Source organism: Schistocerca gregaria, chromosome 4 (assembly GCF_023897955.1).
Source record: "Schistocerca gregaria isolate iqSchGreg1 chromosome 4, iqSchGreg1.2, whole genome shotgun sequence".
NCBI classification, from domain to species: Eukaryota; Metazoa; Arthropoda; class Insecta; order Orthoptera; family Acrididae; genus Schistocerca; species Schistocerca gregaria.
Window position 1 is genome coordinate 553008290 of NC_064923.1, and position 22552 is coordinate 553030841.

General features: G+C 36.7%; 1 protein-coding gene across 1 annotated transcript in view; it reads left to right on the forward strand.

The window, feature by feature from the left end:
• The window catches only part of LOC126268049 (putative GPI-anchor transamidase), a 52317-nt gene extending 33635 nt beyond the window's left edge, over window positions 1–18682 (forward strand). Inside the window, exons 4-8 of the mRNA XM_049973476.1 lie at window positions 4287–4495; window positions 14493–14610; window positions 14964–15074; window positions 17329–17504; window positions 17644–18682. Coding sequence (XP_049829433.1) covers window positions 4287–4495; window positions 14493–14610; window positions 14964–15074; window positions 17329–17504; window positions 17644–17728 — 699 coding nt within the window. The 3' untranslated portion in view covers window positions 17729–18682. The remainder of the gene's footprint in view (window positions 1–4286; window positions 4496–14492; window positions 14611–14963; window positions 15075–17328; window positions 17505–17643) is intronic.
• Window positions 18683–22552: the final 3870 nt, after the last annotated feature.

Sequence of the window (22552 nt, forward strand, 5' to 3'; positions counted from 1 at the left end):
CTAAGATAAGTCGTAAGGTCAGTATTGCCTCACGTGTTCCAACATTTCGACGGAATCCAAACTGATCCTCACCGAGGTCTGCATCTACCAGTTTTTCCATTCGTCTGTAAAGAATTCGCGTTAGTATTTTGCAGCTGTGACTTATTAAACTGATAGTTCGGTAATTTTCACATCTGTCAGCACCTGCTTTCTTTGGGATTGGAATTATTATATTCTTCTTGAAGTCTGAGGGTATTTCGCCTGTCTCATACATCTTGCTCACCAGCTGGTAGAGTTTTGTCATGACTGGCTCTCCCAAGGCCGTCAGTAGTTCTAATGGAATGTTGTCTACTCCGAGGGCCTTGTTTCGACTCAGGTCTTTCAGTGCTCTGTCAAACTCTTCACGCAGTATCGTATCTCCCATTTCGTCTTCATCTACATCCTCTTCCATTTCCATAATATTGTCCTCAAGTACATCACCCTTGTATAAACCTTCTATATACTCCTTCCACCTTTCTGCCTTCCCTTCTTTGCTTAGAACTGGGTTGCCATCTGAGCTCTTGATATTCATACACGTGGTTCTCTTCTCTCCAAAGGTCTCTTTAATTTTCCTGTAGGCAGTATCTATCTTACCCCTAGTGAGATAAGCTTCTACATCCTTACATTTGTCCTCTAGCCATCCCTGTTTAGCCATTTTGCACTTCCTGTCGATCTCATTTTTGAGATGTCTGTATTCCTTTTTGCCTGCGTCATTTACTGCATTTTTATATTTTCTCCTTTCATCAATTAAATTCAATATTTCTTCTGTTACCCAAGAATTTGTAGCAGCCCTCGTCTTTTTACCTACTTTATCCTCTGCTGCCTTCACTACTTCATCCCTCAGAGCTACCCATTCTTCTTCTACGGTATTTCTTTCCCCTATTCCTGTCAATTGACCCCTTATGCTCTCCCTGAAACTCTGTACAACCTCTGGTTCTTTCAGTTTATCCAGGTCCCATCTCCTTAAATTCCCACCTTATTGCAGTTTCTTCAGTTTTAACCTACAGGTCATAACCAATAGATTGTGGTCCGAGTCCACATCTGCCCCTGGAAATGTCTTACAACATAAAACCTGGTTCCTAAATCTCTGTCTTACCATTATATAATCTATTTGATACCTTTTAGTATCTCCAGGGTTCTTCCACGTATACAACCTTCTTTCATGATTCTTAAACCAAGTGTTAGCTATGATTAAGTTGTGCTCTGTGCAAAATTCTACTAGGCGGCTTCCTCTTTCATTTCTTAGCCCCAATCCATATTCACCTACTATGTTTCCTTCTCTCCCTTTTCCTACTGCCGAATTCCAGTCACCCATTACTATTAAATTTTCGTCTCCCTTCACTATCTGAATAATTTCTTTTATTTCATCGTACATTTCTTCAATTTCTTCATCATCTGCAGAGCTAGTTGGCATATAAACTTGTACTACTGTAGTAGGTGTGGGCTTCGTATCTATCTTGGCCACAATAATGCGTTCACTATGCTGTTTGTAGTAGCTTACCCGCATTCCTATTTTCCTATTCATTATTATACCTACTCCTGCATTACCCCTATTTGATTTTGTGTTTATAACCCTGTAGTCACCTGACCAGAAGTCAGAGATAATAAGAACAGAAAACTAAGTGCATTATATGTGGTAAACAGGTGAAATGATGGATGGGGAAAAAAATAGACAGGTCCAAAAATAAGAGATATAGAAAACTAAAAGTGAATGACAAACAGGAATAATTGTTGTTGTTGTTGTTGTTGTCTTCAGTCCTGAGACTGGTTTGATGCAGCTCTCCATGCTACTCTATCCTGTGCAAGCTGCTTCATCTCCCAGTACCTACTGCAACCTACATCCTTCTGAATCTGCTTAGTGTACTCATCTCTCGGTCTCCCTCTACGATTTTTACCCTCCACGCTGCCCTCCAATGCTAAATTTGTGATCCCTTGATGCCTCAGGTCAAATGGTAACGCCAGTTCCTACCTGCAAACTTTTCAGGAACTGGTGCCATCCGAATTCCCCCTCACTCATGCCTAACTTCTCTGCCCCCGCCCCTCTCCCCCCTTTCCACTGATACCAATTTCTCAGAAACCCGCAGGTGGGAACTGGCGTTAAATCATATCCTGGGTTGTCACCACCCTCCTGTTCTAAATGTATGTTAATTTATTCAGATTCAGCATTTCTTTTCTGTGACTATTCTTTTTCTTTGCTTGCTTTTAGTTTTCTATATCATTATTTTCTGACTTTTCTCACCCATCTACCAAGTATAATGCACTTATCTTCCTGCTTTTATTACCACTTGCACGATGTTTTGTTAGTAATCTCTGTTTTGCGTGTTACCCTATCTTCCATCTTGTAAGCTCTCAGGTTTTCAAATCTCATCTGGTGCAGTTCCCAACAATCAGGCTTTCCTTCTCATCCCATACGGTAAATCTCCCCGATTGAAAATTGTTTCACTATTTTGGTTGCTGCTTCTTCTGCTGTGATATATTCACCACGTAATATTATTTTCATAACAGTACCCTCTGAAACATTATTGTTTCTTAAATCAAAAGTAAAATTCATGTGAGAAAACTATAAAATTACAGGGAGACAGAATGACTGGCCACTGCTTACCTCCAGAAGACAAAATTACGGTACTGTCAATAGACACATTTAAAAATGACAAAGGATGGTTAGAAAGTTGAGGAAAGGTGGAAAGGAGGGGCTGGTCACTTTGAACCCTACATGAGAGGGAACCAGCAGTTGTGAGGACTGTTTCGTGGCAGTACTGCAATTTTGCCTCCTAAAGGTAAGTATTGGCTGGCCAATTTTGTCTCTTTGTACTTTGTTTTTAACATTTTATTGAAGCTCTCTTTCTACTAACCCCTCATAAGCTTTAGTCTTCTTTGGATTTAGTTGGTTTATTTTGTTAAAATTAAATGAATGTATTTTCTTCTTCCTTACTTTGCATCTGTGAGTGTGTGGTGCTCTTTGTTATTAACAGTAGTATTAAATTTTCCCATTTTTTCATTATTTTTCACTTTTTTTCATTATTTTTCACTTTTTTTTATTGGTAAGTGGCTCTGCATTCTGTCTTAGGAATGCCTGTCCCTCTTTTCTCCTCTGGATTTTGGTGAGATGTAAATTGGGAATAGAAATAAACAGCATTTCCCTTTTCTGGTCTCTAATGGAATTATAGAGTATATAACACTAAGTGAAGCTGCATGTATTGCATATGTGAGACTGCAGGAGCTTAGAATCTGTTTATAGGTTGATGGTCGACATCAGATCATATACTTTGTTGTTTTCTCATCATTATTTTCTGTTTATTATAATGAAACAATATTTGCAAAACCAGCAATTTTTGTTGTTAATCGGCCGGCCGCGGTGGTCTAGCGGTTCAGGCGCTCAGTCCGGAACCGCGCGACTGCTACGGTCGCAGGTTCGAATCCTGCCTCGGGCATGGATGTGTGTGATGTCCTTAGGTTAGTTAGGTTTAAGTAGTTCTAAGTTCTAGGGGACTAATGACCACAGCAGTTGAGTCCCATAGTGCTCAGAGCCATTTGAACCATTTTTTTGTTGTTGTTGTTGTCAATCACGTTCATTCATTCATTGATTAACAAACTGGACTCATATTCAGTGTGAATGGAATTGTGATTTACATCTAGCCATACTGGTTAACAGTTTGCATGCTTTCTCCAAACCAGTTCAGGCTTTTTTGAATAACTTCACAGTTCTGTCTTGTTCTCTCCAACTGTGCTAATTGTTGATGTTGATAACACCAAGATGTTAAATTGTAATGTTTCTTCTATTTGTGATTGTCCTGGTACAGACACATGTGGCGGCAAGTAATTTGAGGAAACTGATAAATGCTAATGGATGATGATGTAGAATCAAACATTTATTTTGTCATATTTGCAACAGACAGTGAGTTGGAGTCCAGGCAACAGATATAAGGCCATTGCCGGGAGCCTCTGGAGAAGATAATTAGCTCAGATGTCAAATCTTTGTGCTCAAACTGGAGTCATCATATTGGGTAGAAAATCAAGAGCATACCAGCACTATATTTTTTTTATTTAATTTTAGATCAAGTCTTAGTTGTCTTCATTACATTAAACTAACAGATTGCTTGCACAGAGAGAGTGACTTGTGTAATATTTGTTTGCAAAGTACTGTCTTTATTTTGGGACAGATTAACTGTTTAAAAAGAAAGGATATTTTAACATATATTTTACTTAAGTTTTGCAAGTTATCATGTTAAAAACAAGTTCTTTCATTGTTGTTCTTTTTAAAATCCCAGGTGACAGTTGAAAATTTCATAAGGCTTCTGACAGGGCGCCTGCCCCCTGGTACTCCACGATCAAAGCAACTTCTGACAGACGAAGGCAGCAATATACTTGTTTATCTCACTGGACATGGAGGTGATGGCTTTCTCAAATTCCAGGATTCTGAAGAGGTTACAAGTCAGGAACTTGCAGATGCATTGGAACAGATGTGGCAGAAACGAAGGTAAATAATGGTTATTTGTAATCAGTTTACTTAATCACTTACAGAAATAAATAGTATGTATTTAAATATAATCTGCATATGTAATAAAAGAGGATGGACTTTGATCTAAAACTGTTTTGCTTACATGACATTCCAATGTTCTTTGCTCTAAATACTCTCCAGTAGTTGCTTGTGCGTAGCACATTTATCACATTTGTTTGTGGTTTTCATGGAAAAATTAGTTTTCACAAAGAGGTTATGTAGATTTTCAGATAGCCCATTTGTTGGACTGTGGAAGGTTAAAAACGAAGTGCAGATCACTCGGACCCCAAGATGAGAGGGACACATCTGTAGTGAGGATAGAGGAAATGAAGTTCATCTTATTCCGTAATATAGTGTGTCATACAGTTTATCAGGATATTGGCTTTATAAGCTAAAGGGATCTGATAAATTTGCATAAAACTGTACTAGATCAGTTGAAAGTTTAATATTAGTCAGAAAAAATTAACAGTAAAAGGCTGCTTATGTAATATATTGCTCAACAACATTACATGACTTCTTACAGCAAGACACAGCTACACATTTCAGCCAGTAAAGCCATTATTGGTAAAAGATACACCAGCTGCCAAACACTGGTCTCTTCTTGGTGATAAGGATGTATCACAAGTTTACTGTGTGTGTGTGTGTGTGTGTGTGTGTGTGTGTGTGTGTGTGTGTGTGTGTGTGTGTCAAAATCTAGTGTGGGCTTCTTGATATAGTTTCCCAGAAAGTAGCTTTGTGTTTTTTTTTTTTTAGTGCATTTGAAGTGGATTGGCCTGCCCATTCCCGTCACTTAGCCCATGACAAGAAATATTAGAGTTTGAAGCCTATGGATTGGAGTAGGAGTGCAGAGAAAGCTGGCAGTAACAGTTAAGGCATCATTTTGCAATGCATTTACAAGTTGAACATTCAAGGAAAACAGTCATAATAGATGACCATATTTTTACTGTCTCAACATAGTCAGAATCTTGGAGATTCCTATGAATTGGACGTTTTTGTCAAGAATCATCCACATAAATTGATTGCATTGCATTTAATTGTTCTGAAGGAGTTACATTTGTGCAAGTCAAGGCTTTTATACTGTACAAAATTTTAAGGAGGTGTTAATGAATTACACAGAGTTGCAATGGTTCTGCACTTTATGTGAAAATGGATCTGTTAGAGTGGCTTTTTAATGCTCTACATTAAAATGTAATCTGTTTTGCTTCTAAAATTCACAATTTTTATGTAATCCCTAAAGTTTCCTATCTATAAATTTCCCACATAATATACTGTAACAGTTCTGACACTAAATGTAACACTTCTGCTACTAAATGTAACTTGGTTTTCTCTTTTGATGCTAGGCATTTGTCAGGATGAGCATTACTGCAAAGGGCATTTGATTCTAAAGCATTATGTCAGGGTGCTACTAAATGTAACTTGGTTTTCTCTTTTGATGCTAGGCATTTGTCAGGATGAGCATTACTGCAAAAGGCATTTGATTCTAAAGCATTATGTCAGGGTGAAAATACTAAATAAATTAATTTTTCTCTCTTAACAACATGTGGGCAGGGTGGGTTCTTCCTTGGCTTGGGTATGAGGTAGAATGAAACAGCATTTTTACATAAGATAACTTTTACTGAAAGTTTTGTACAACTGTTTCTTACTGGATGTTCTGGCTCGGAGAGCGGCAGCTGTGTCGTTTGAGAAGCCTTCTGCTGTGGCGTCTGATTACGTGTGGCAGTGTGTATCTCGTGTCGCCGTCTCGCCTAGTTGACTGGAGACATGCTTCGTGCGGTGGCCTATTTAATTATTGAGAGCGAAGTCTTGCATCGGATGGTGATACCTTGGATGTGGCATCCCAGTGTTTCTCTTCTCTAAGCGGCCGCTTGTGTTGTGCGTCGGCCAGTGGAGCAACGCGGCGGGGGGAAGACCAGTGTCCCGGACTCGAACAATGGACTCCCTTCATCCCAGCTCACAGGTGACTGCTGATGTGAGGCCGTCTCCTTCCCGTCCTCACGAGTCACCTGGGTACATAAAAATCAGTCTTGAAATACCTTCTAACTTCTCTCTTCTGGCGGCGAGGCTGCTGCTTGCTACTCCATTATCGCGGCGGACTTTGTGCTTCTGTGCACGATGTAGTCTCTTCCTGCATGACGGTCTTCAGCACCGAAACTGACTGAAAACTACTGCTACTCTCTCTCTCTCTCTTCTTCCTTGTCGGGCCCACTGCGTCTTGCGTATTTATTCGCTTCAGTTCACTGAAGGTGAACGACTTCACAGTCATTGCCTCTTCTGTCACGTTGAAAAGCTTCTCAAAGAATCTTCGTAACGTCGGTCATTGGCTCTTGGAATATAGGTGAGGGCCTTTGCTCACATGTGACAACTGAGAAACACGTGAGCCGGACGGCCGATGCCCTGACGGCTGAATCGACAGCGTCCACTTATGTGGGGAGGGCGATGTCTTCTCCTGAACTTGCTGACTTCACGGTCATTGTCTCTTCTGCTCTGCCCACTGTTTGCCAGTAAGTAAGTCTCTAAACTAAACCAAGTTTTTCAGTTATTTTCTAATTTCTACTTCACTTTGATTTCACTAATTTATTTACTTATCTTAAGTACCACTCAACAATACACTGCAGGAAACTGTAAAGAGATTCAGCATGGTCGACTGTGAAAAGAATGATACTTCCTGAGTTGTTTAGAAGTATACAAACACATCACCATCATTGAGTATAAATTTTAAGTGAAATTTGTGTTTATCAACGTTATCAGGTTATTTCAGATCAATCTAATAATGCTGACTTCATCAAGAAGTTCTCCTGTGAATGACCCTGATGTGTTTTGTTGCATATGCAGCTTTCTGTCTGCCAAAAGCAGCGCAGAGAAAATAACCTCATTTATCATAAAAGCATACCTATCTTATTTCGTTATAAAGTTAGGAGACCAGGACAAAACTTTTGTAGTACATACTGTTTGTCAAAAATGTATTGCAGGTTTCAGGAAATGGACACAAGGCAAGCAGATGTCTTTACCATTCAGGGTTTCAGAGGCATGGAAAAAAAAAAAAAAAACATGTAGATGACTGGTATTTTTGTATGGTGAAAGTTGGCAGGCATAACAAGAACATTATGAAGGAATTATTTATCCAAATCTAAACTCAACCATAAGATACATACTACATGGTCCTAACATGCCTGCACCTGAACCATCCACTACTTTAGAATCTTTATCATCACCACCATTATCATCAAGTGAAACTTCAGATCCTGACCATGACTTCACACCGACAAAAGAACTACCGGAGCAGTTTACACAAGAAGAGCCAAATGACTTGGTAAGAGGTTTGGGTCTCTCTAAAGAAGCAGTACATGTTTTGGGTTCTCTATTAAAGGATAAACATTTGCTTACCCCAGGCAGAACTTTCTACTGGTTTTGGTCAAGAGAATCAGAATTTCTCATGTTTATTGTAAGAACATTGAAGGTGTGTTATCAAGATATGGTGTTACATACAACATCATTATTTCTAGATTCTAACAAAAGGAGCCTCATGACCATACTTTTACACATTGGAAACAAGTATGGCTCCATGTCAGTAGCATGTTCTGTGTACTTACAAGAAACCTATGAAAATGTGGAGATGCTGCAGAAGACTGTTTGAAACACCAATGGGTTGTATGTGGACACCCAAAAGTGATAGAAATGCTGCTGGTAAAACAGTCAAACTTTTCAAAGTTCCACTGTCTCCTGTACCTCTTAGATCATCATTCCCATGAATCACATTGCAGTAGAATAGAATGGCCTACCAGAACAACACTGTATCCTGGGGAGAAAATGTGGTAAGAGAACCTCTGGTGAAATGCCAGAAAATTATCCTACCACTTCTTCATTTTAAACTGGGCATCATGAAACAGTTCATCAAACCATTTCCTAAGTTCCAAATTTTCTTTTTTGTCTGAGGCTAAACTTCAAGAAGGAATTTTTGTGGGACCGAACATTAGAAGTTTGGTGAAAGATGAAATATTTGGAAAGGTACTAATACAAGAACAACAACTGGCTTGGATAGGATTTAAGAAAGTGGTTGATAGTTTCTTAGGTAATAAGTAACTACCAGATTTCAAAGCCATCGTGGAAAAAATGTCGATAGCTCTGAAAAATTTAGGATGCAATAAGAGCCTTAAAATTTATTTTCTTTGTAGCCATCTTGACTTCTTCCATGAGACTCTAGGAGACATTAACAAAGAACATGGACAAAGGGCTCATCAAGACATGAAAGGAATACAATCACCATATCAAGGCAGGTGGGATGAAGGTATGATGACTGAGACAATGCTAAAGCATTGAAGAAAAGACAATTGTGATTAGGTCTTTAAACAAATGAGTGCTGTTTGATTTTGTGTACTGCATATATTTGGAAATATAGTTTACAGGTTACTACTAGTGTAGCTGTAAGTGTCTTCATTAGTATATTAAAATGTCTTAATGTTACATGAATATGACAATTCTTTATAACATTATTACAGTTCTCTCCTACATGATAGTGAAGATCTAACTTAACATTCTTCAACAGAAGCCAGCAATTAATAAAAATTGCTCTTCAGGATTAAACACCTTGAACAAAATTTAATTTTGCAGACCAGTGTTATCAAATTACAAAAATTTGCTAGAGTGATGCTACACTTTTAATGTTGTGTGCAAAAATCGTCAACTGCTTTGTCTTCGAATGTTGATCTAAAATCAGGGTGTATATGACCCGGGACAACTGGGAGATCCAGGAAAAACCCAGGAATTTTTTCATCTGGGAGAAAACCAGGATAAACCCAGGAATTGCTTAGAATTCTGGGACTTTTTCATTGTTTTAGTTTTCAGTTAAATTTTTGTGATATTGACTGGTAAGAACCCATACTCTAACAAAAGATATTATGTATCCCACTACTGCAGAATAATGCTGCAGCAACAAAGCATGAATGAGAGAAAAATAAACGAAAATAAAACTTAAGTTGCAAAGGAAATGCACCGTATACAACAACAAAACAGTGCTCATACAAGCGTCTGTCAACAGCGAAGTGTGTCAAAAATTTATTTTCAATGTCAGACAGGTGGCTCCAATCGGAACCCAACAGCAAGAACAATCAGGTGCTTGTTCCAATCCAGCACTGTTAATTCACTTATGAAACCTTTTGTCACTTCAAACTTTGAGAATAACATTCATCAGATGTTGTTACTGAACAACTTTGAGTTGGTAAAGAAATAAAATGGTGACTTTTCATTACAATAACAGTGTGTAATCAATAGTTTTTCTCAATTTGTGTGGTATGACAGATTGAAATTCATCGCCAGTTGACTAGACAATTGATGGTGTCATGGATGTGTCTAATGTGTATTCGTGGGTGTTTGAGTTCAAAGAAGGTCGAATATTGTGTGACAAAAAACCAAGGCAATCTTGGCCTCTCACCAGTTGGTCTGATGATATGCTCTAGTGAGTAGAGAAAGTTGTTTTGGAGGATTGCAGAATGAGTGTGGAACACAGTGCCTCCAAAGTTGCCATTTTAGTGGGATTTGTGCAGACAGTCCTGCATGAAGACTTGAAAATGTGAAAAGTGTCCTCCAGTTTGGTGCCATGAATGCTGATAGATGAGCACAAAACACACACACCACCACCACCCAGAAAGATTTCAGGTAATAAGATCCTGTGCTGAAAAAATGATGGTAACCATGTCCTGGAACAGCGACAGTGTAAGCCTTACTCATTATATGCTAAAGGGCACTATGGTGACTGATTCATACTACCTACTCAATAGAATTTTTTAAAACTGTATATAAGGTGTGTGGATGTGTTTGACTGTAGTTAAGTGTAATCACTGCACATAAAAAAGAATTATTGATAGAAAAGACTGATGTAAAAGATTATTATAAAAATAGTCAGTAAGTTGTCATATTTTTTACTGTTAACAAGCATTATGAGAGCAAAGTAACTCATTTGACATTACAGTGACAGACTGCATTTATAATCCATTGAACAATTAACCATCATCTGCGAATAACTCGAGGGAATGCTGACCGATAACATTGAAAACCACCAATTCTTGACAAGTAACAGTTAGTGTCATTTTTAGGGCCTTATCCAATTTGTGCCTTGAAACAGACATGAGTTTACATGTGGAAATATCGGACTACTGACGAATTTATCTAGCTGCATTCTCATTTGTTATTAGAGGCTACAACATGGTGGAAGAAGCTTAACTTCTCCTTGGGCAATATGTTGAACAATATAGTCTGCATAATTCAAAGGTTACAAAGTCCTACTCAAAAAGGCTAGAAGTTGTCATTATTAAATAAACCAAGAGTCTATAAAACTAAGAAATATTATTACTTTGCTCCAAAGTTTATATCGTAATACCATCATTGCTTCTATTTGGGTCTGTTTCCAAAAAATCTGATTGTAAGTTTATGATGATAGGTTCAAGTCTAATATCAATCATCACTTCCCTGTCAAACTATACTTTCTTAAACTTTTCAGCATACTGCACAGACTGTGTCCACACTACAGGTGGGATATTGTCCATTGCCTCACACTCAAGCAATTCATCTACATCTACGTGATTACCATCTACGTGATTACTCTGCTATTCACAATAAAGTGCCTGGCAGAGGGTTCAATAAACCACCTTCAAGCTCTCTCTCTCTCTCTCTCTCTCTCTCTCTCTCTCTCTCTTTCTTCCATTCCACTCCTGAACAGTGTGCGGGAAAAACGAGCACTTAAATTTTTCTGTGCGAGCCCTGATTCCGCTAATTTTAACTTGATGATGATTGCTCCCTATGTAGGCGGATGCTAACAGAATGTTTCCGCAATCAGAGGAGAAAACTGGTTATTGAAATTTCTTGAAGATCCCATGGCAATGAAAAACATCTTTGTTTTAATGATTGCCACTCTAATTCATGTATAATGTCTGTGGCACTATCTCCCTTATTTCGCGATTATACAAAATGAGCTGCCCTTCTTTGTACTTTTTGGATGTCATCCATCAGTCCCATCTGAAGCAGATTCCATGCCGCACAGCAGTACTCCAGAATAGGGCAGACAAGTGTGGTGCAAGCAGTCTCTTTAGTAGACCCGTTGCGCCTTCTAAGTGTTCTGCGAATGTATTGCAGTCTTTGGTTTGATCTTCCCACAACATTATTTACATGATCGTTCCAATTTAGGATATTTGTAATTGTAATCCCTAAGTGTTTAGTTGAATTTACAGCCTTTAGATTTGTGTGACTTACCATAGAATCGAAATTTAGTGGATTTCTTTTAGTACTAATGCGAATAACTTCACACTTTTTTTTATTCAGGGTCAATTGCCACTTTTCGCACTATAGAAACATCTTATCTAAATCATTTTGCAATTCGTTCTGGTCATCTGATGACATTACAAGACGGTAAATGACAGCATCATGTGCAAACAATCTAAGACGGGTACAGAGATTTTCTCCTTTGTCGTTAATACAGATCAGGAACAATAGAGGGCCCATAACACTTCCTTGGGAAATGCCGAATATTACTTCTGTTTTACTTGATGACTTTCCATCTATTACTATGAACTGTGGCCTTTCTGACCGGAAATCATGCACCAGTCGCACAACTGAGGCGATATTCCATAGGCATGCAGTTTGGTTAGAAGACACATGTGAGGAATGGTGTCGAAAGCCTTCTGGAAATCTAAAAATGTGGAAGCAACTTGACATCCCCTGTCGAAAGCACTCATTACTTCATGAGTAGAAAGAGCTAGTTGTGTTTCGCAAGAACGATATTTTCTGAATTCGTGATCACTATGTGTCAATATGTCATTTTCTTCGAGGTACTTCATAATGTTCAAATACAATATATGTTCCAAAACCCTACTGCAAATCAACCTTAATGATATGGGCCTGTAATTCAACGGATTACTCCTACTTCCCTTTTTGGGTATTGATGTGACTTGAACAATTTTCCAGTCTTTAGGTACGGATCTTTCTGTGAGCAGGCGGTTGTGTATAATTGCTAAATAAGGAGCTATTGTATGAGCATACTGTGAGAGAAACCTGACTGGTATACAATGTGGATCGGAATCCTTGCCTTTATTAAGTGATTTAAGATGCTTTGCAACACCGAGGGTATCTGTTTCTATGTTTCTCATCTTGGCAGTCGTTCTTGATTGGAATTCAAGGGAATATTTACTTTGTCGTCTATGGTGAAGGAGTTTCCACTGGTGTGCTTCATGTACGACCAGAATCTCTTTTGGTTTTCTGCCAGATTTCGAGACAGTTTCGTTGTGGAAATTATTGAAAGCATCTCGCATTGAAGTACGTGCCATATTTCAAACTTCTGCAGGACTTTGCCAGTCTTAGGGATTTTGAGTTCTTCTAAATTTGGCAGTGATCTGTCCCTTTTTGTGTACTATGGGAGATCAGTACCATCACTTATTAATTTATGTGTTATATATCTCTCAATTACTGTTGATACTGTGTCTTTGCAATCATTCCACAACTTTTCTACTCTTACATGATCAGATTGGAAGGAGTGCAGACTGTCTGTTAAAACCATGTTAAGAATATTTTTATCAGCTTTTTTAAAATAGATATACTTTGTGTTTCTATTTGGTAGATGTAGGTGTTATAGTATTCAGCCTAGCAGCAGTTACTGCCTTGTGGTTGCTAATCCATGTATTTGTCATGATACTCATATCCAGGATTATTTGTTGCTAAGAGGTCAAGTATGCTTTCGCAACCATTTACGCTTCAAGTGGGCTCATGAACTAATTGTTAAAGATAATTTTTTGGGAAAGCATTCAGTACAATTTCAGATGCTGTTTTCTGCCTGCCACCAGCTTTAAAAGTATAATTTTTCCAGCATATCAAGGGTAGATTAAAGTCACCACCAACTATGATTGCATATGTTATCGTGAATGTTTTGCTTTTTTCTCCCACATAGCCTAAACCCTTTGCCCAAATTAATTCCATGAGGCTGTACTGACAGTGACACGTAGCTAAACACAAAACTGTGTGACTCTATTCATGTGGAAGGAAGTCAAGTTTGTACATTCTTTCACATGACTTGTACAAATTAACGAGCTTAGGAGTTTGGTACAAGTCTAGTTTATGCTGTGCTTAATATTTTTATTTCTAAGCCATGGAAAAATATCCACGTTTCTAGTGTTAACAGAATCTTCCGTCGGTTCTTGGTAGAACAACATTATAATAAATGGAAAGCACCAGTTTGCTTTTGTTCTACAATATTACTTATTCTTAACTGGTTTTCGGCTTACAAGGCCATCTTCGGACATTTACTGATTATTATCACCAAAGAAGTTACAATGTTTGCGAACATTGTAACTTCTTAGGTGGCGATAATCAGTAAATGTCTGAAGGTGGCCGTTTTGTTTCACTCTGTCTTTATAATATACAAATTAATCAGCCATAAGCAAGGTTCCGATTCCAAGTGTTCTCTTTAGACCTCTTGGCCAAAGTGCATACATAAAGTTAAATTTCAATACAGCAGTGAACTGAATCTTTTGACAGTGAGACATAATAAAACAAAATACCAAACAAGCAGAACTGCAGACAGGCGCACGATTGTTGCACATGTCTCATCATCCGAGGTAAGAAGACTCCTGCATTTGTGGGTGGGTGGCCCAGGCACACAGATCAGAGGCATGCATGACTTTCCACTATTGCTTGCTGCTGCCCCCCCCCCCCCCCTCCTTCCTTCCCTCTTCATGCAAAAGCTGTCTGCATTTGATGTGCACAATAAGTCGCACAGTTGTAAACACAACTTCAGGTTATTAAACTGCTTGCAAAAGTTTGAGACTTGTTTTGAATCTAGTTGTGATACCCAGTCTTAATCTCTAAGCATAGAAATGTCTCCATGTGAAAATCATAGTACATTACATTTCAAAATGTAAGTAATTAGCTGAGAATACTTTGTGTACTTATTTCCAGATATAATGAAATCTTCTTCATGATTGACAATTATTTCCAGATATAATGAAATCTTCTTCATGATTGACACCTGTCAGGCAGCCTCCATGTATGAAAAATTTTATTCACCAAACATTCTCGCTGTAGCCAGCAGCTTAGTCGGAGAAGATTCACTCTCGGTAGGTATAATACTTAGGTTATATTATACACTTCAGAAATTTAGTTCGATTTTCCCAACACAGCTAAGTGCATATTGCTATCATCAATACTGAAGTTGGAAAATAGTTATATTTTTGTTAAGACATTGAAGTTGTGAAGGGTCACAATCAAATGGGCAGATGCAGAAAACTTCAGTGGTTTCAATCTTTGGTTTTGAGGAAATTTAAAAGGCACACAACTTGTGAAAGAAGTTTACTATAGCAGAAATGTATTGGATAATATAACATTGGAGAAGGACTATTTTTCTGTGTATATTTGATCATAGTTTCATTTAGGCATGCTTGTAAATTTTCTGGGTGCTTTTATATTCCAGCATCATGCAGACCCTGCTATAGGAGTGTACATTATTGATCGATATACCTACTATGCTCTAGAATTCTTGGAGAAGATTGAACCGGGCAGTTCAAAAACCATGGCACAGTTTGTAAGTATGATTTCTTATCCTGTTAATTGAACATGTTCAAAAGTGGACACGACTTCTCTGAGAATATATTTCATTTCTCTTTTATATACATTGTACAAGTGATACCAAAACAGTAAAAGTCTGTAAAAAGGTGCCAAAGTGCTGAAACAACAGTAAATACAGGAAATGAATCCACTGAATGAGAAGTGAAGCTTTGTGTTGGTTATTTCTGCAGTTTGGCTGTTAGAGAACTCAGCCAAAACTTGTATAAATGGAAATGTCTTTTAAAAAGTCTGTATGGTATGTAGACTATACTTACAGCTTGTGAGAAAGTGGAGCAAATTACTTATTTCTGAAAATTATACTTCCTGATCATTTCATGTAGTTGGCTCTACACCTCAGGTACCGATGCATCTTCTTATACTGTGGTGCCTTCAGTAAGCAGTTTACCTTCTTGGTAAAGATCTGCTGGACTTGTTTATTCTCAGAATCAGTTGCTGTTCATTGGATCCCTTCCTCAGTTTTCTAGGCATAAAGCTTGTGGCTTTTCCCTTTAGGAACACTTCAGAAATAATCTTTTTTGTGATATCATAACAATAATATTTGTCTGACCTTTGACAACAACACAGAAGGAGCTCCAAACTACATGATTGTTAATAGGGCACACAACATGTGTGATCCATTTTGAGTGCTGAACATTTTTGTAAGTTAGAAAGTAGACTTATTCAATATGTATAAACTTCAAAGTATAATTTCATGGAGAAAAATAATTTCCCAATGTTAAAAGGTGATATCTGTCTGTCTTTTCTCCGTTATAAAGACATTGTGAACTTTAATAACTATACTATGTGCTTGATTTCTTTTACAAAGACAGAGTTTTAAATCAAATCCTTTCTCATAAGATTCTTAATTGTACTATTGTTGCACAACATATTCATGAGTAGTATCTAATTTAGATCAGATTCTGTTGTCATTAGTACCAACAGCTCATTATGTAAGAATACCCTCCAGTATTTAATGTGACAATATATTTTTCTGCAAATAAATAATCTCACAAGAAAATAGTACAACTCTGAAAATATTCTATGAATATTTATAAGAATGTTTGTTGTTATAAACTTAATACAAAAGTATACAAGACCCTAGCAGATATGATAACAGTATAGTGTGACATACCTGAAGTAGCTTAATTTTGTTTAATTTGTGGGGGAGGGCTGTGGTTAACTCATTCCCCTCTCCCTCCTTATTCTAAGTTTGTTTTGCAAACCTATACAGGGAACTTATCCACATGAAGGAGCAACATGAGTTGTAGTTACAGGATCAGTTCACAATAATTGTTTCTCTGTACTAATGAATTCCTTGATTCAATACACACCTCTAAATGTTATCTTATATTCCCTATTCTAAAGATTTAGTGTGTGAATCAATTAATTGTCTAAATATAATAGGAAAATTCTGTTATAATGTAAATAACTTCAGACTAAGAGTGACTTACCAAGTAGCAGAGGCATTGAGTTGTTGACAGGTGCACACAAAAATGGCAGAAAACTTGCTAGCTTTAGGAATAAATCTTTTCTTGCATTAGAGTACAAATATGTGTGCGCATGCGCACGCATGCACGTGCCGCCCCCAGCCCCCCCCCCCTCCCCCAGCTCACACACACCTGCATGTCTACTTGTGTGTGTGTGTGTGTGTGTGTGTGTGTGTGTGTGTGTGTGTGTGTGTGTGCGCGTGCGCCAGCTCAAGAAACAATTTATTCCAAAAGTTAGTCAGCTTTCTGTCTCTTTTGTGTGCCTTTCGATGACACAATACTCTGCTATTCAGTGAGTGATCTCATTTACTCCTAAATTACTTACAGTTGAATGTGTCTGAGATAATAAAGAAATTACAGTGATCCACTCACTGGCTTGCAGTCAAGTTTTGTTATGTTCCATTCAAAAACTTCAGAATGAGTTAATACATTCCTATAATTAGCTAATGAACATACCAGGAATAGTACAAGTATATATAGCAGCAAGTCCACAGCTTTAGAAATGAATGATCAAATTCAGATTATGGAGCTAGGTCCATTTTATTCCAATGTTGTGCTCACAGTAAGTATTACCATTTGAATGCCATACTATTGTTGAGAAAGCATAACCAAAATACCCTTGTAGCATAACTGTCATTTCCAGTCATCTTCACTTGGCATACTTGGTGCTTGGATATCTTAATTATCTGATTCTTGTGGATAGTTTAATTATTGAATATAATTAGTAATGTGTTGTGATTCCAGCTCGTTGTATGTCCAAAATCGAAATGCATCTCAACAGTTGGCATTCGTAAGGACTTATACAAAAGGGACACCAATGAAGTGCCAATAACAGATTTCTTTGGTTCTGTAAGACCGGTTGAACTCACCTACTCGAAACTGAATATTTCGTTTGTTCCAGCAAAAAATGAGACCCAAAGGTACGCACATTTTAAACCCTTGATTTCTTGAGTCACGAATTTCTTGAATGTATTGATATTTAAAAATTTACAACTAGTTTCTGTTTATGTAAAATTGTGAACCAATGTTAATGTTTGTTTACTTTTCTTGCTTTTACAGGATAGAAAAAATGCCAAAGAAGAAGTTCTATTATGCAGAACAGTTTCCAACCCATATATTTGATTCGTTGGAAAGTGTGTACTGACGTCTCTCTTTTTTTTAAAATTTCCAATTTGTAACAATTTGAAGTATTTATTGTTATTGCCAGTTAAAGCTTACAAAGAAATCTAGTCCTTGCAAATAAATTTGTTTTTGGTTCTAAGTTAATTTGTTAATGAAAGAAAGCAGTGTGTAGAAATGAACTTTGTCAGTATGCAGATACATTTTCTGTTGTTGCCTATGGGAGGACTAACAGCAAGTTTACTGCTTTTACATGGTTTAGTGTAAAGGAAATATGAAATTGCAGTCCAGTGACTCAAAAGAATACTGTCTGTTTTTGTCCTATTTAAAAGCTATTTCTTAAAGCTGGTGATATTCTTATTTCTTGTAAACAAAACAGTAAGAAGGTGTCAGATCTTCATTATGTGTGGAAGTACAAAGTGTACAGAAACTGATTTGATAGTAAGTTCATTCTGTGTTGTGAAATGTGGAAAATATGAAAGCTGCATTTCAGATTGAGAGATTCTACATTTAGAATAGGATAGAAGTTTATTGTCTCATAACAAAAAATTTCAAGTAATTGTCTTAATATACAGGACACTCAACAAATCAAAAAACAAAATTTGTTTGCAGTTTTTCTTAAAATACATTACTACAATATACTGCACTGTATACATAATTGATACACAAATGATGATTTTCTTTTTCAAACAAATAAACTATAACATCCAAAGCACGCATTCCCTCCCGCTCAGATTTTCAGATCGTCATTCATGTACTCTTCAGCTGAATAGTAATATTTCTGCACCAGTGTTTGTCTCTAAATTAATATTGAGTAATTCTGTTCCTTTTACTTTGTTTGCAGTTCCCATACCCATATACTTCAGAGTTAGACAATATGGTTTTAAACTGTTTGTGGGCAGCAAAAAATTATTTTGATTCCTTGTGTTATAATCATGTTGAAATTGATTCACAACAAATAAATCAGGGTTATTATGTACAGAGACAATCGTTTCATAGATGAGCAGTGAGGGAACAATATACTTAGTTTTTCTACACTCTACATTGTGCATATTTCTGTTGATGGTTTTTTGACATTTCAGTATTGGAGATTTATCGTTAGAGTTAAACCAAAATGTAATTCCATACCTTATTGTTGGTACAAAGTAGCCATGATATACTACTATCCTTATGCTCATCGTGTTAGCATTGTATAATTTCATCATTGCAAATGCTAGTGTATTTAATTTATATGCAGTGCATTGTATATGTAAGCCCCACAATGAATTTTTATCTAATTGCATTCATAGGAATTTCACACAGCTAGCTTCTCACAAATCCTGATTTTCTATGATGGATTTCAACATTATTTAACTCTGCTTGTTTTGTTTTAAACTGCATTAACTGAGTTTTTTCCATTTTTAATTATAGCCCATTTAAATTAAACCAGATGCTATAACCTTGTATGTAATACTTGCTGCTGCACCAAGCCACTAATGTACTAATTATGCACAAGGCGCACCATCTGTTGTGCCATCTACTTATATGAGAGCCCTCCTCTTTATAAGTGGTGTGTGGCAGGCACTTGCTCTTATATTTTCTTTCTTATTGTCAGCATCTACTTGTATCAGTATGTGGATTGTTTCTATGTTTGTGTCTATGTTCTCACCTGATGTTCGCTTGCATCTGGAAGAAGAATAAACTTTGAGTCATTGTGTCAGTACAGTGTTTATGTCTTACATTGAGACACCAGTTATCTATTTTTTTCTAATGTATTTTTGATAGTGAAGAATTTGGTCAGTATTTCAATGATTGCAAATGTGTCATCAGCAAATAAAACGAAGTGACACTCAAAATTTAAGCAGTAGATCATTTATCTAAAACACATTGGGACCTAAGACTAAAGTTGGGGTATTCCTTGTCAAATTGTCTTCCATTGTCAAGCATAATTTCCTCTTTCTGATGATATAACCAGTCTTTGTCTTCAGTTGGTTAGTGCTCATAATTCCATATTTTTCCAGTTTAGAAAGTAGCTATCAATGGTTCACTGTCAGAGGCCTTTGGTAGGTGACAAAAAATTCCTGTGGCACAGCAGGGATTTGTCCAGATATGAGCTAATTTTGTCTATAAACTGGTTGATAGCAGATAATGTGCTTTTGCCTTACTGAAACCCACACTGATCTTTTACAGTTATGTTAAACTTTTGTATGAAATTTTGAGTTTGTATTGTTACAACCCTTTCAAATATTTTTGATAGTGATGGAAGAAGAGAGATAGGTGATACTTTCCTAAGTGTTCTGTTCTGTCCTTTGTGAATGATGGTTTAACTATTAAATGTTTCAGAGTACCGGGAAAACTGCTTTGTCAAATGACGCATTAACTCTTGTAGATAGTGGCTGCACAGTTATTTTAGAGACTGCCTTTAACACCTTTTGTTGGTAGTCTATCCCATCCTGCTGATGTTTTATTTTTTAGTGTTATTATGGAATTTTCTATACATTTCACAGTAGTTTTGCTGAATATATTGGAAGTTTCACCTTCTTCCTCAGTTGCAAAGAAATTCATGTAATCTACATTATTTTCTACTTTAATGTAAGACATGTTCACATTTATTAAAAATGATCATTACACGGTTATGAAATTAGGGAAGGATTTACAATACCTTTGTCCTCTTTCTTGATTTTGGAAATACGTCCTCTGGTTGTAGTGCCTGTTTCAGCTTTGATCACTGACCATTTGCCTTTGATTTGCTTTCACTATCCAAAATAAATGTATTATTTGCCACTTCTTTTGTTGCCTTTACAACTTTCTTAAGAACATATTTTTAGTCTTTTACATAGGTAACAAAATCAGGACTTACGTTGTGTTTTAGTTCCTGGTGTAGCTGTGTCTCCTTTTTCACTAAATATTTTTACTCCTTCAGTGATCTACTTTACTTTTTTCCCTACTTTTTTATGGTATGCGTAAGAGCAAAACTTTCATTAAAAATGTACAAGAGGTTGCCAGGAATTTAGAAAAGAATTCAGACCTTTATATACTATTTTCTATTGTCCACTCCACCTTATTTCGTCTGTGGTGGAATAATTTCATATTTTCTGTGTTGAACTGTTGTTTGGTATAGTTTTTTTTCCCCTTCAAGGTTCTGTTGCTTTTGGTAACTCCATAAACAGGGCACAGTGATCAGGAAGTCTTGAATCTAAGCAAAACTAAAACTTACTTGTCTCTCATTATAGCTATAATTCACAGTAATCTATTCATTGTAGATCTTCAATGCATTACATCTAAATCATGGTGACTTACTGTAAATGTAGTAGTACATGGTACCACTTGATATTATATATAACAAACGTCAATTAAACGACTGTTGTGGATCTTATTAATACTGTCATGGAATACAGTGTACCTGATGGAAACAAACCTGAAGATGACTGTAATTAGTTTTAATGTTACTTATACATGTTGCTGACCATCTGTTTACATGAAAATCGGTAAAATTAGCTTTGAAACCTAATTTTTGGATCATGTAAATGAATTTTGTTGAGCTGTTGGATTCAGTGGCTAAGTCTATTTTGAAATCAGCAGCTGTTAGGAACATTTCGTTAATTTTTTTTAAAGTTTCTGCGATAGGCACTGGAATTTTGATAAACACAGTTTCATTATTTCTGCACCTGAAAATCTGTGCACAAATAAAATTAGAATATTGTGACGTATCTCTACACAGCACCTTTCAAATTCACGTTCTTCATTAACCCTCAAGCAGTGTACCACCTCAGTAGAAATATTATAAAAACTTAAAAGTGGTATTTGAAAAAAAAAAACATTTAATATTGGATTATTCGTGATTTTTGAATGCAAAGAGTAAAAAAATGCACTCTGACAATAATAGACTAAGTAGATGGAAAAGGAACCCTCTTTTGTCATCTTTTATCCGTTATCAGTCTCCCTCGTCTTCACGCGTGTGCTTCCTTTGAATATCAGTAAGTCAAGTTATTTTCAGCTTAACAATTGCAGCCACAGCCGCCATTATGTGGCAGTTTTAATTTATGAAACTAGCAGAAGCGAATTATTCACCCGCTTCAGTTATAAGACACATTTTTTCCACAGCCGCCAGCCGCTGCAACAGAAGGCACAGATATTTATTTTCAGTTTAACAGCAGAGATCCAGAGCAACGACTCAGACTACAATGCATTACGAAAGAAAATGGTAAGAAATTGTTCTCTCGTGCATGTGTGGGCAACTGCAAATAATAATCAGAGATCTCATGTTTGAGCAGCATTTAGCCAAGGCAAGAACCTAATTAAAGTTTATTTTCTTTTTCAGCTTATATGTAATGTGTTACAAGACCAGTGTGTCTTACAATTATTCATGTGATTAATGATTTTGCTAAGGATTAACTTTCATTGAACAAACCACCTTACAAAAAGCAATTTAATTCAAATCAAAGAAAAATCAGAATTAAACTAATAACCAAATTAGCAATTAATTTTGAGAAAAGCCCACCATGTAATAACAACATTCATATAAAAAGAAAGAGAAAAATACTTTATATTATCATAAATCACGCGAGAGTCGACATGCCATTTTTCATAACACAAACAGGCATACTTAGTACACTGGCTGTCTTTATGTTAGTAAGGTAAATATATATGGGCTAAATCATAGTTTAATATTAGTTTGCTTAAACAATGATAAAATCAACTTACATGACTTAAAGCACTGTTTGATGAAACGGTAATGAAATAATCTTTTACAGGTGTTACCCCACAGTAATGACCCACCCAAAGCATTCAACAGTGCAGTTGCATCAGATCCTAACCAACTGCTTATTGAATTACTAATTATCTCATAGACGAATGCTTCATTGTGGGA